At 30.9% G+C, this 15,066-nt stretch overlaps 1 protein-coding gene across 1 annotated transcript; it reads right to left on the bottom strand.

The window, feature by feature from the left end:
* Positions 1-1,864: 1,864 nt before the first annotated feature.
* Positions 1,865-8,193, bottom strand: LOC139521097 (polyadenylate-binding protein-interacting protein 2B-like). The gene is made up of 4 exons (XM_071314369.1): positions 8,073-8,193; positions 6,674-6,848; positions 6,102-6,200; positions 1,865-5,501 (listed from the first exon to the last, which is right to left on the bottom strand). The coding sequence occupies exons 2-4, from the start codon at positions 6,803-6,805 to the stop codon at positions 5,442-5,444; spliced, it is 291 nt and encodes a 96-aa protein (XP_071170470.1). The 5' UTR covers positions 6,806-6,848; positions 8,073-8,193; the 3' UTR covers positions 1,865-5,441.
* Positions 8,194-15,066: the final 6,873 nt, after the last annotated feature.

Genomic DNA, 15,066 nt, shown 5'->3' with positions numbered 1-15,066 from the left:
TAAATAACTCCGAGGAAAATTCTATGCGGAAAGTCTCTAAGCCATTGTCAAAATCATAAGCTCAAACACATCAAAAGAATGGATAATAACTGTTGTGTTCCTGAATAGGTACAGGCATTTTCTTATTTAGAAAACGATGGATTAAGCCTGGTTTTATAGCTAGTTAAACCTCTCGCTCTTATGACAGTCGCCTAAATTCCAACAATAACTACTATCATATTCCTGTAGCAATATACACTACAACAGCTTCATATGAGAACGTTAATGTAACAAAGTTATGTCGATTTTCTCAAAACATGATTTCAAGTTTTTATCCAGAAAATAATAAAACGATAAAGAAAATCTCAAACATAAACCAAAATAATGAAAAGTAAGAGTATATACTCTGTTTCGGGTACAAAACGGTTTTTCCTTCTTTAAAATCAGGAAATTCAAAATTTGCCATATTGAATGTAATTGTGATCGACTGCAATGTAAAGTACTAAGCCAAATTTTGATTTTATGAATCATAAATCCTCGGGTTTTAAGGTGAAAATAAATTCAGGGGAATTGTTCTAACCTTTCTGGGAAGTGTTTAACTTGAGACTCTATGCTTAGAAAAGCAAGAACATTAACACATAAGTCGTTTCGGACGCATGCAATTAATGCAGTGATGTTTTCATTTTTTAAGTCGGTAAATGGTATCCGTAAACCTGCAGTTTACATAGGTTTGTAAAATCCTATTGCAGAGTGTTAGCCGAAAAGAATTTTTTGAAAGGAACAAAACTTCTGGTTGAGTCCACCAGAGGTCAATGTTTTGTTAATGAGGCTTTCGTATATGTTATAGACAAGACTAATAGGGTGTAGTATTAAACACAGACGATGTCGCTGTGTATAATTTGTCTATGATTGTTTTTTTTTTCAGCATGAATATACATTTAGAGTTTTTACCATCTTAAAAACATCGAATTTGGTTGTGAAGGCCAATGAAACTTCTATTCATTCGAGACCAAGTAAACATAGGAAGCAGTAGTTGTCGATGTTCAAATCTTATTGTTGCATACATATCGATTTCTACCTTTTTTGTTTTTTTCTAATATATATGGATTACATTTACTACAGCATACTAGTTTTGGTCTAATAATGGATTGACATGCATGTGATTTGATACTGATATCTGATAATTCTAAGTTTCTATCGAAAGAAACTCAACCACTATCTATAGTATACCAGTATAAACTAATGTTGCAAAAAAGAAGTCGAACTGTGTGTTATTGAATTTTCCCTTACAGTACCCAGGTTATACGCATTTGGTAAACAGGAAGCATGATAAACAGAGGTGTAAACACATCACAAGACATAGAATGCTTACATGAAGGTTAAACCAAGTTTCAGTGTTTTCTGATTTGCAGTCCGAAAAGAGTGACAATTTTTCTGCATGGCCATATATGTGACAGTATATAAAAGTATTCAGATAACTGGAAATTGATGTGTGATTAATGGTTAAATTTATCACATATAAAGCATACCATTTTCAGAAATTCAGCTCCTGGGAAAAAGTTTGATGAAGATTTCATGATTGTCAAATTTGTCTTAAAATACATGAGTCTTAGAAATTGAAAAGTAGAAATGGAAAATACTGCTTTTCCATTAGACAAACATCTTAAACAATAACCTTTTGCAGTTCTTGTCAGTTTTCAGTTAACATTTATTTATAACCCATCAAAAAAAGATGGTAACTATAGAATAACCAATGGTGAGGACAACTTTTCCATCAGAAAAACATCTTAAACAGCAACAGGCTTGCAGTTAATATCAGTTTTCTTTGAACATTAATATAACAATCAAAACAAGATGTTAACTATAGAATAAATAAACAACATTATTTCATTTTTAACAAGTTTAATAACAAGTACAAATGTATATTAAAGCACATATCAACAAACATAAAGATTGTTGTCAATTGTATACATATAATAAATGCATCAACATTCATTGCACTAAATCAAGTTTTGGCTATCCTTGATTATTATGGCTATGAATGATTTACAAGGTTCAGATTATCTCCCCTATTTAATAGACTTTTTCAAATTCTACAACACTGTTTGAAAAGTATTATTTTGAATTTGAAAATACTACCACTAACACTGAAATTGGCCTATACATAGAAATTTTGTAAAGAGGAAGGTTTCAAAATATAATACTTATATAATTTAATTTAATATAATTTTAATATAATTTACCTATACCCATACCTATTCAATTGTAAGTTAGAGGATAATGACTGTGACCCCTTAACAAATCATATTCTAACTTGATATACAAAGAAAACAGACCTTTCAATTTGTGTGGTATAATTTTTTTGAACACCAAAAGATTTTGATATGTTATCATTTCAAATACAGTGGAACACAAATAACTTCAACACAAAGGATTGTAACATGTATGGTAAATTCTGTATAAAAAAATGTTTAACTAGCACAGATTTAGATCACTGGAGTGTTTAAGAAAGATCTTATTTAACGTGTAAATAATTTAGATATATTCTTACACTATATCAATGTTTTGTCAACCACGAGTTTAATAAATATACCAAAGGGAGGTAACCTGAACTTGAACCATGATTAATGATAAGTGATTTGTTCCAGAAGTCATACATTTATAATGTACAATCCTCATAATTACATCATAATAAAACTGGCCTTTTGGCTGCTTATACATAGTGAATAAAATAATCTACTATAAAATTAAATTCTACACCTCTCAATAGTTTGAAGAAAATTCCAGCATTAAACCTTATCCCTCTTTTTTGTAGTTTCCTCTGGTAGGAAACTAATTCCTCTTTGTTTGTAGTTGCCTCACTGTATCATGTGTAAAGCAAGATTTGTTTTTACCAGACAGAACCTACCATTAAAACAGATAGTCTATCAAAAAGTACATTATCAACAAATTTCATTAAGTTATCTATAAGAATGGATAAAAGCCTGAATATTATTCAGTACAAGTTTATAGCCCTAACATATTATTCAGTACAAGTTTATAGCCCTAACATAAATTTTCTGAGAAAACTTGAGAGGTGCAAATATCATCTTTTAAAAAATATTAGATGTGTATCAAACAATTTTAAATGAAATTTCTCACTGGAATAACATTCATCATTTTGTTCAGTGTTAAAGAGTATTTCTAACTCATGACATCCATAATTAGACAGTCATTATTTTTTTCCCCAAAGCTTTTTTTCACAAAAAAAAAAAAACATTATTTGTTTAAATTTGCACCTGTCAATGTTAGCTCTAATAGTTAAAAAGAAAACAAAAATAGATTTTTTTTTATATATCAAATTGTCATTTTAAGTATTTTACAAATTATTTTTTTAAGTTTATTTCTTTATAAAACCTAACCTCTCTAAACATGGTATATTTGAATTTCTATCATTTAATACAGTCCAACAATAATGGGACAAGTTTTAGATTTTATAGGCAGAAACCTACCATATATGAATGTTGAATGTTAACCAGTTTAGAGAGGTTTTAAATACAAATTTACCTTTAAAAATACACACATAAAAAATACAATGATCCCAATAAGAGTTATGTAACACAGTAAACCTGATTCTTAAAACACAAACAACTTGCTGTTTATTTCATGCAATAATAGAACACATAAAAGGAAATCAGTTTTTTCCACCTGAAATTTTTTAATGAGAATTTGTTCATTGGACTGAAAATTAGACAACTAGAGGTAAAGTATTAAAAATTCAGGTTTCTATAAGTAATTTCATCTTTCTCATTAATTTTTGCAACACATACCCTCCATAAGACCTTCAACAGGATACTTACAAAGTACAAACTTAAGGGTTTCTATTATGACTTTAGGAAGTATTTTATAAAACAAAAGACTACTGTGTGTACTGCCTTTGGGATCATTGAATCCTTCATCAAGCTTATGCTGGACATCCACACAATAAGGTTATAATTATTTAACTTTTACTTAATTTATAACGAATTATCATCTTTTTAAGACATTGTCACATTTGAGATCAGTTTATTAGTATGCAATGTACATATCTCATTATATGACAATATATACATATACATAAGTAAAAACTTTATTCAAGTATTAATTTTAAATTCTTTCATTCTATTTCTATCTGGATGTCCAACATCTCATTCTAACAAAACATATCTACATTCAAGTAAATTTGTATGTGAAGAATACAATATAAAATTTATATAAAGACAAGCTAAATTTTATCATTATTTTTATATATTATTTCAATATTTTTTATCATTTTTTTCAACACCTGCCATTGTTATGTGGGTTCTAGTAAACAAAAACATGAAGGAAGCTTGAAAAAAAAATAATGAAATCAATTATACAGTACAGTTAGAGGAAAAAATTATCTCATTGAAATTATTCTTTAAGTAGAGGAACTTTTACATGTGTTACATGGATGTTATAAAGTAAAATGGTAAGTTTTAAATATTTCAAGCATTACCAAACAATTTTCTGTAAAACTATGTTTTAACCACAAATAGAGCAATTTTAACAAAAATAACTGTCAACATTAGACCCATGATGTCAAATCCATAATTTCCATCAAATGAATTGAGTCGAATTGAGTCAAATGAATTGAATTAAATATAATATGTATATATTATATCTTATAACAGTTTTTTCTATATATTTACTTAGTGCAATCAGCATCAATATTTTAAGATACATATTAGCACAAACTTTTATTAAACAATAGGTTTTCTGTCTTCTTTAAAAGCTTCAAGAAAACACTTAATAAGATTTACTCTAACTGTACTGTTCATTGAGGTTGTGGAAATAGTATTTATTCATACAATAAATAAACATGTCAGAAAGATTGGAAGACAAACATCTAACATTTTCACCTAATGATATGCGTATGTAGTTTTGTGCATTTTCAACAATTAAAATGAGTGCATAAAATATTTTTAACCAAAGATTTAGTCTTGACAAACTTGATCTAGTGTATAATCATTTCTTTAATTCAAGAATTAATGCATTTAATGTTCCATATTTACTCTTCCAATAATTTATTTGTATTCTTTTACAATTTTTGCATGATTACATTATTGACAAAGATTAAATCTTTTAAATAATTTAAATGTGACAAATTATTAGCACTCATTTTAAATTTCTAGCAGACTTACATGGTAAAATGAAAATGACATGTATCATGTATGTATGCTTAGCATACTTTGTGACAATGCAATGCACCATTAAACTCTCACACTTTACATGCAACCATTTTCAAACTCATACAATATTAACAAAATAGTATAAAATATAATGGGAAATAAACAAATGATGATAAATGATGAATTTGGTGAGTGAATACTGACCACAAAGGAATGGCAGGAGTATTTTATAATGTTATTTGAAAGACAATCTGGCTTAGCACTTTAGTATCGAACTAGTCACTATTCATGCTACACAGAAAACTTTGGAACAAATACAGGTGCGTCTGGATTTAGTTTACTATTTGAGATCTGAAATATAAAATAAAATGTTAAAATACTGGATTCCATGTGTACAATAGTATCAAAGAAATAACATGTTTGATTGTCAAGTTAATATTTGTATTCAGTACCAACATACAATATTAAGTGTGGGTTCAATGAATTGTTCATTTTTTTACTTGAGATCTTTTTTAAAGAAAATTGCTTAAGGATTTGAACTTTTCTGTAAATTGCTTTCATTTTTTTAACTAACTTTTTGCATAATTGATTGATTAGTTTTCAGTGCCACTTTAAGCAATATTGTGCTATTTTGTGGCAGTCAGTTGAGGAAAAACTGGAGGAAGCCAGAGTGCCTGGAAAGTGAGATTGAACATCAGTTAAAAACTTACAACGGTTAAGTACTTATTTTATTTAGACAAATGCAAAAAGCATGATGTCACTATCCTTCTGTTATATTTTTTTCATTCTTTTCTGTTTGCACGATGATATAAATGTGTGTTTTGTAAATACATGTACTAAGGGGAAATGAGTTATTATTTTTTTATGAGACGTGTACCTTCAATATCAACATGACAATACCTTCACAGGTTCTCTGTGTACCAATTACAATGTGTTTTATTGATAACTAACCTGTGGAGAATTAAAATATTGCCATTGGGCTTCCTCCTCTGCTAACATCTCGTCAAAACAGGCTTCTAAAAATAACTCTTCCCAAAATTCTTCTTCTACCTGAAATAAGTTATGATAATTATAAGTAATCTACTAATTCAAATCAATCTTAAAACTGGTTCAGATATTATTATAAACTCAAGAATGAAATAATAACTGGTTTGAAGTATAGAACACACTCCTAAATGTCAAGGCAATTCTATTAAAGTACAAAAATGTATAACATACCAATAGAAGTGGACAAAACTACCAAAACCAAATCTTTTAATTCGTGATCATGTATGTTTGCAATGAGAAGTGTCTCAACATTTTCTGTGAACCTCACACATCTGTTTGATGAACATTCATTTAATAGTTAATATACATTGATACAAAAATGTAGTTTCACTTTTTTAAAATACTTTATAATTTATACCTGAAATATTCAGGATTTGTATATGTTTTTGGTACATGTACAAAATGTATGTACAAATTTAAATACTCAATCATCAATATGTCATGTACATGTATGTACAATATGATCATTGTTTTACCTGTCTATCAAATTCTTCTAATTCCTCAGCCATCCATAAATAATCAGTAAAATCTACATCACTTGGTAGCGGCACTGGACGATCGTCAATGGTAAACCATATCTGTTCTTGTAATTTCAAAGGACGTCTCATATTGTTTCTTATTCTTAAAAATTATTATGTGTCTGTATATAATCTAAAAAAGCATAATTTTCATCAGATTAAAAGACAATATTTGTTTCAGATCTCTTATGTCTGGGCCTTTTATTGATATATAAAAAGTTTGTTTTCTAATTGTTTAAGGTTCATGTGGACCCTATGGCTAAAATGGCCGTATTTTCACCTCAAAATTGACTCTGAGTACAGACAAATCTGCGCATCTGTAAAAAATTTCAGCCATAGCATGCCCTAGATAAATAAATTTCAAATATGTTTTATGTTTTAGAAAAATAAAAACTTACCAGGATTATGCCGTGCACTTTTTTTCATTCCTCCAGATGGTGCCAAAATAAACTAAGTTGGGAAACAGGTTTGAGAACTTCCCCACAGGTAATAATTGAAGTGAGCTGTATTGCTTGACATGGACATGATATGGACAATAGATACCTGACAATAATTGGTTATTTAAACTGTGTACCTGAGTGGACCATATCAAGGTAAACTCAACTGTTTGTTAATTTTATCATCTTCTGCAGGGACGAAAAAAAGTGTACGGCAAAATTCAGTTAAGTTATGAATTTTCTAAATCATACATTGCATTTGAATTCTATTTATCTAGGGCATGCTATGCCTTAAAACTTTTCCAGATGCACAGGTTCGCCTGTACTCAGAGTAAATTTTGAGGTGAAAATACGGCCATTTTAGCCATAGGGTCCACATGAACCTTAAGGCTGTATTGGTGTTAACCATTGCTTTCATACACTTTTTTGAAATTTGGTAGATACTTTTCTTATTGGCAATTCAATTATACTATCTCCTTATTTTAAAATTTAAAGGGTCTAGCAAGGATTTTTATTGAAAGAAGCCTCTTTATTATACAAATCTTAGAGTCTAGATATTTTGTTTTGTGTTGTACAAATGTATTTGTTACAGAAATTGCAACAAAAACACAAACAAACAAAAAAGACCGCCACCCAGAGTAATGTACCTGCAATTTTAACCACACAAAGGTGCAAACTTTAAAAGAAAAAAAGTTTTATCTCTGTCTCAAATAATGTGCGATAATTTAAAATTCTATGTGTCATTTGCCTTTACAATAAGAAAATTCAAAACAAAGAAAGAAATATATTTTTTATCTCCCCTTTCACTTTGTCTGTTTTGCAGTGTTTACAAACATTTGACAAAATACATGAAATACATAAAGTCACGGTACCAAAAAGATTTTCAGGTGGCTTGTAATGTGATAATGAAGTGTAACTACCTGTGACACAAACGCTGGCCTGTGTTAAAGGTTTTTTGTTGTGTAATTTCTGTAAAAGTCGGGTTTCACTAATCAGACTATTGTTTATGACAGACTGTGTAAATCGTTTTTTATTCCACAAATAAAAAGTTCACCTGAGTTTATTCGAATTTGCAAAATTAACACAATAGACACATTTTATTTTTATTTCATCGTTATGAATGTTAATTTATAACTATTTCTGAGCTATCATTTGTCAATTTCATTAAGATTTTAAATCACTTGTCGTCCGCGGCCTCGGCGCAGGAATATGTTGTAAACAATGTTTGTAAACAGAAAGGAAAGACAGTTCAAGGTGTAATACCACAAAAACATAAAACGTCACATCCGCTTTCCGTTTACGTAAGGTTGGGAAATAACTAAAATGTTGACACCCACACAATTATTAACCACACTACATTTGCCGGAAATTATAATAAATTAAGATATATCTGTTCGTAATTAGTGGAGTGTTGTGTTCAATCATTTTTTTGTAAATATTATTTTCTTTTTTAAAACTTTATATGTGTCTTATCAAGGATTTGTTACACAGGTTCTTGAGGACAGGATCCTGTATGAGCCCCAAATAGTCCCTCCCCCTTTTTTTATATATTTTTTTTTAATCATAAATCTCAGATTTTTCTATATATATCCCTTATTTGTACTTATTTGTACCATATAGAATGAAATTCATAACAGTGTAGCTATGGCCATTCATTGACTGGGGAAAATTAGGTGAACGTTCGTCTGTAATGCCCACTGCTCACGACGTACTTATCATAGAAATTGTGAGGTCACCAAAGGTTCTAAACGCCTAAATAAAATAATCAAAAATACTAATCAGGAATAACCTTTGTAATTTGAAAATAAGTAAAAATGGCCTTCAACACGGAGTCTTGGCTCACACCGAACAGCAAGCTATTAAGGTTGAATACTTAAAATTCTTTACTTGATTTTTTGTTATGGTTTGACCATCAATTTTCCTAATATGATATCGCACGTTCTTTCAGATTATATTTTATTTACTTAATTGGCTTTAAAAGTTACAATGCATGATGTCGTCTGTTTATGTAGTTCATATGTGTTTTTCGTTTCTCGTTGGTTTTCCCGTTTGAATGGTTTTACACTAGTAGTTTTGGGGCCCTCTATAACTTGCTGTTCGGTGTGAGCCAAGGCTCCGTGTTACAGGTCGTACCTTGACCTATAATGGTTTACTTTTATGAATTATTACTTGGGAGGAGAGTTGTCTCATTGGCACTCATACCACATCCCTATATCTATCTATATCAATACATTTTTTTTCCAACAATAGAATACATCACAAGAATATAAGTTTTGTAAGAAACGTGAGAAATTGTGTTGGACTTGAAGATAAGGCAAAGTGACAAATATCTGAAAGAATGAATCGTTTTATGGTATTAAACAAATAAATCAAATGATTTTTTAATTATCCAAAACTCTTCACAAACAAAACCCACATGTATACGCATTGAATAAATAGTAGGCCATTCTTAAATGATCACACCGTAGAAGTAGTTGTGCTCTTAATCAATGAGATATTTTGTGAATTAACCCCATCAACTTAATAGTTTTTTTTACAATGGATAAACCTATTAATATCATCTCTGAACATTATTATTCTTATAAATGACACGGTTGTATGTGATGATTATAATAAATATTTAAAACAAATTCCTTTCAAGCTTTGTAAAAAGAAAGTTTCATTTTATGTATCGGAATGTGTAACAAGTGAATATTTCAATCCCCACTGGAAGGCCTCTGACAGACTGGGTGAGCATAAAATCATAGCCGTTGACAAACAAGTTACAACCTACAAACGTTTTACTGTCGACCACACTGTTATGCAATTAATTCTATATACTAATATACCATATTTATACTCTAAATATGCATGTTTACTTTCAACGTGAATCTCGACTATAGAGCGAAGTCGAGATTCACGTTGATAGTAAACATGCATATTAAGAGAATAAAAATGGTATATTAGTATATATGGTACAAATAAGTACAAATAAGTGGTATAGATAGAAAAATCTGAGATTTATGATTAAAAAAAAATGGGGGGGAGGGACTATATGGGGCTCATACAGGATCCTGTCCTCAAGCACCTGTGATTTGTTACTATACAAATCCTTGGTCTTATGTCAGTCTATGTAATATATCCTCGCTCTTATTTTAACTTATGTAATGATGATATAGCTCTTACCCATACTGACAATATTACAATTATAGGATCTTATAGTAGTACACATGTTTAGACAGAGGGTCCTTATTTTTCCATGGCTTATAGAAAAAAGGGGTTCATATCCGTCGTGGTAGGCCTACTTAGGTGACAGAGCACAGGCACTTGTCTCAGAAACAAAAATTCCGATATACTTTAATATAAGTGTTATATTAAGGTTTATCATATGTTTAGTTTAATCCATATCGCGCAACTTTGATGCGCACCCTTTATCGCATACCCTTTATCACACCCCTACCCTTTATCACACTCCTACTTTTTTTGGTTATTTTATTAAGAAAAATTTTCCTCGAAATAGGTAAATTTTTTGAATGACGTCATTGTTTGGTATGTGACGTCACGAACGTCGAGTTTTCATATTGTATGTGACGTCACGAACGTCAAGTTTTCATATTGTATGTGACGTCACGAACGTCAAGTTTTCATATTTTTTGGCACACTAAATGCAACTATGAAAAATACAAACACACAAATTAATACAATAATAAACAAAATATTTTTAAAACAACAGCACGCAAATTGGAAGGTAACCCAGGTGCTTCGGATAAGTAATTGAAACAAGACAAAAGTAGAACTGAAGGTAACCCAGTGCTATGGATCAGAAAACAGTTCATATAATATAATACTCTTCTGTTGAAATATATGATAAAGTGTATAATACATGGCAAAATCCGTATCACATGCCGTATCACCCTCGACCAATATCATCCCTCGGGCCTAAAGGCCCTTGGGCTGATATTGATGTCTCGGGATGATACGACATATGATACGGATTTTGCCATGTATTATTCTCTGTTTATCATATGTTTAGTAGTAAATACAGTAGTTTTGCATATGTGATAAATAGCCTGCTGTTTAATCCATATCGCGCAACTTTGATGCGCACCCTTTATCGCATACCCTTTATTACACCCTTACCCTTTATCGCATACCCTTTATCATATCCCTACCCTTTATCACACCCCTACTTTTTTTTTTTTTTTTTTTTTACATAAAGTCAGTTTTGTTTTTTTTTGCTTAAGAAAAATTTTCCTCAAAATAGGTCAATTTTTTGAATGACGTCATTGTTTGGTATGTGACGTCACGAACGTCAGGTTTTCATATTGTATGTGACGTCACGAACGTCAAGTTTTCATATTTTTTGGCACACTAAATGCAACTATAAAAAATACAAAACACACAAATAAATACAATAATAAACAAAATATTTTTAAAACAACAGCACGCAAATTGTAAGGTAACCCAGGTGCTTCGGATAAGTAATTGAGAAGTTCTTTTAAGGCCTTTGAAACAAGACAAAAGTAGAACTTAAAGTAACCCAGTGCTATGGATCAGAAAACAGTTCATATAATATAAAACTCTTCTGTTGAAATGTATGATAAAGCGTATAATACATGGCAAAATCCGTATCACATGCCGTATCACCCTCGACCAATATCATCCCTCGGGCCTAAAGGCCCTTGGGCTGATATTGATGTCTCGGGATGATACGATATATGATACGGATTTTGCCATGTATTATTCTCTATATATCGGATTTTTTTCTGAGACAAGTGCCTGTGTGACAGAGGACACTCTTTTTTGCTCTAAAAATAAAAACCACGTTATTTTTTGTTTTCGTTCTATTTTTATCGTTTTCGCATCATTTCTTGTATTATATGAACATAACTATGAATATAAATATACTAGAAACAACTTGTATTTGGTATTTACTATCAATTCTATAAGTTAACTATCCACCGCAGTGGTCACTGATATCACTAGATTTTTTTGAGACAAAATATATTAATAAGTTTCGGCAAATGCCGTAATTCAGAATCAAAACTTGGCCGGCAAAACGGCCTCAAAGTACGATTAAACTAATACACATTTTTATCTATGGTAAATATAATAATAGTAAATAATTGACTTTTCTTCATGTGACAGATAAAATCTTTATCAAATATATTTTATACAAATTGAATTATTTTAGTATAGCCTTTGTATTATCCAATATACCGACCAATGATCCATACATCATCGACTATAGTTGGTAACTTTATGTCAAAGATAAGGTAAGATATTTTATTGGTTTAAAATCCAAAATAATAGGATTGATACCAAGACAATACACATTGGTTATACACAAACATACAAATATGAGAGAATTTTAATCATCTCATGAATAGTACCACATTTAATATCGATACTTTGAACTAAAGAAATGCCAGAGTTGTCTTTCTTCTAACAGACAATATCGTTTAACATTGCTTTCGTTATAACTAATGTTAGTATATATTACCACAGTATACAATACGAATACGGTATGTTCACAATCTTATCACCGTCTGTCACTTGCTAAATAATCATCGTTTTGACAAATTCTTATCAATACCGTCACAATTCTTCTTTGTTTTTTTTGGGTTTTTTTTTCGAATACAATTTTTACTAAAACATAATCCGATTGAAGCAGATTTCTCTCTGTCCAAGGGTAGTGATCGTTAAATGTTTTAGTCTCGAGTGGATAATTAATATCGACTTGATCTAGTTTCGGTCCATGAAAAAAATGGCATGATCCCTCTTTTCCTCTACAGTGTGATGGGAAAAAAACGATGATCAGACATATCCCCTTTAGTCGCACAAGACACTTGAGCCCCTTGCAGTATCGTCGTCGACGTCAGTTAGAAAGTAATAACCAATGATCACATCCATTCTTCTCCGTGAACCCTTGCTAATGAAACGACTATCCATCAGATTTAAAATGAAGTGGTAGCAAGTAATTATAAGCCACCAAACAGCCTTCAACAAGGAGAAAAAAACACTACCGTACAGCCACCACATAAAAATGTAAAACAATTAAAAAAAAAACTATAAAAGCCAAATCAATAACAATCTACAAAAATTACAAATAAAAAAATATGACATATATTTACCGACGACAAGCTCCTGACTAGGGACAGGAACATGAAAGGCCCGACACGATTATGTCGCGAGACCAAATGGTCAAACTATTTTCCAGTTGAAAACCACATGAAGATGGAATTGGTCAAATGGTATCAGTTCAATTGGGGGGGGGGGGGGGGGGGGGGGGATGGTTTAGTGTATACACATGGTCAACTTTAGCGGGGAAAGGGTGGCAATGATTCAAAATGTCCTCTGGGGAAAAATAACATAGGGAGGGGAGGGGTTGGCTAAATAAAACCGGCTGTATTGAATTTCTAAATTGTTTAAAAGTTTGTATGATATAGAGTATGTTTACTATTATAATATATAATATATGTTTGTCGGTTACTATTATCCCCTCAGTTTCTAATTATCCTACATGTCTAGAAACCTTTATTTGGTAGGGAAGGAACATTTTTAGTCCGTGACTATACATATCAAAAAGTTAGCAGTTTTTTTTTACTTAATAACATGTTTTGAAATTTAATGGTCCCTATAATAATAGGAAGATGGGATATGAATGCCAATGAGACAATTATCCACCAGAGAGCAAATGACGTAAAAGCTAGCAACAATAGGACACCGTATGGTCTTGTACAAGGGACAAAACACATACATCAGAGCAAAATATAAAGAAAAAAAAACCCACCAAAAGTAAAACAACTGAAAAGAGAAAAATGACGAACTGAGTTATGTGTAAAACAATCAAAGAAAATACAATCTAATAAACAAACAAAAACAACGACAACAACTCATTTACAGGAGCCTAACTTAAATATTTAATATGTAACTTAGACTAAAATAACGTTAACAGGCAAGAGAAAAAACATAATATTGCGCAAATCTCCCCTTTAATCACGAAATAACTATAACAAAAAACTGTAAAAAATATAAATCAAAATAATAAATGAAAATTACAATTTATAAACTTTGAAAGCAGTAGATGTAATAGAACTGAAACCTGCAAACACCAACATGATCTAGAAGGGGCCTAAACAAGGTAGCCGAATCCATCTTAGGTCAACTTTGCCTCAAGGGATTGGAACCTTAGTTTCTTATTAATTTCTAGATTTATAAATGGTCAATTTAAGAATAGCATGTTATAATTCATGCCAGTACAATATAAACATATCATTTCAGTGGCGGATCCAACCATTTTAAAAAGGGGGGTCCCAACCCAGAGTAAAAAGGGGGGGGGGGGGGGTTCAAACTATATGCTCCCATTCAAATGTATTGATCGGCCAACAAAAAAAGGGGGGTTTCAACCCCCGGACCCCCTGGATCCGCCACTGCATTTCAACCTATCCGAGACAATAGCAGATGATGGTTAAATTCTGCACGTGTTAAATTTACTCTCACTCAATCACGTAGCACAGAACGAATAAAAAGAATAGATTTCAAATATGTTATTACCAGAAAATAGCAAAGTCAGCCCACCTACGAAATCTGAACTTTATTTAAAAACATGTTTTGTCATGGAGCCTGCGATAAAGGTCCCATAAATACTATGTTTGACAATTAGCAGTTATTAAACGAATCTTAAATGTTTTTAATTTCTTTACGATTAAGTGTAATGTAAGGCGATCTCTAAATGGCTCTTGCCTTTTCTAACACGAATACCTTTCTAGGGTTTTACGTTTCATCTTAACATAAGCAATCGATATCTGAAACGTTTTCCCATAAATCTTACCGCAATTATTAAAGCAAATTGTATATTTTATGGGTGATATCAACATAAAAGTTTAATGTGGGATTTTTATTTCATTTCATAGGAAACAAATTATGAATACG

The sequence above is a fragment of the Mytilus edulis genome, chromosome 4 (assembly GCF_963676685.1).
Source record: "Mytilus edulis chromosome 4, xbMytEdul2.2, whole genome shotgun sequence".
NCBI classification, from domain to species: domain Eukaryota; kingdom Metazoa; phylum Mollusca; class Bivalvia; order Mytilida; family Mytilidae; genus Mytilus; species Mytilus edulis.
This window is presented reverse-complemented; position numbering and strand designations above follow the sequence as displayed.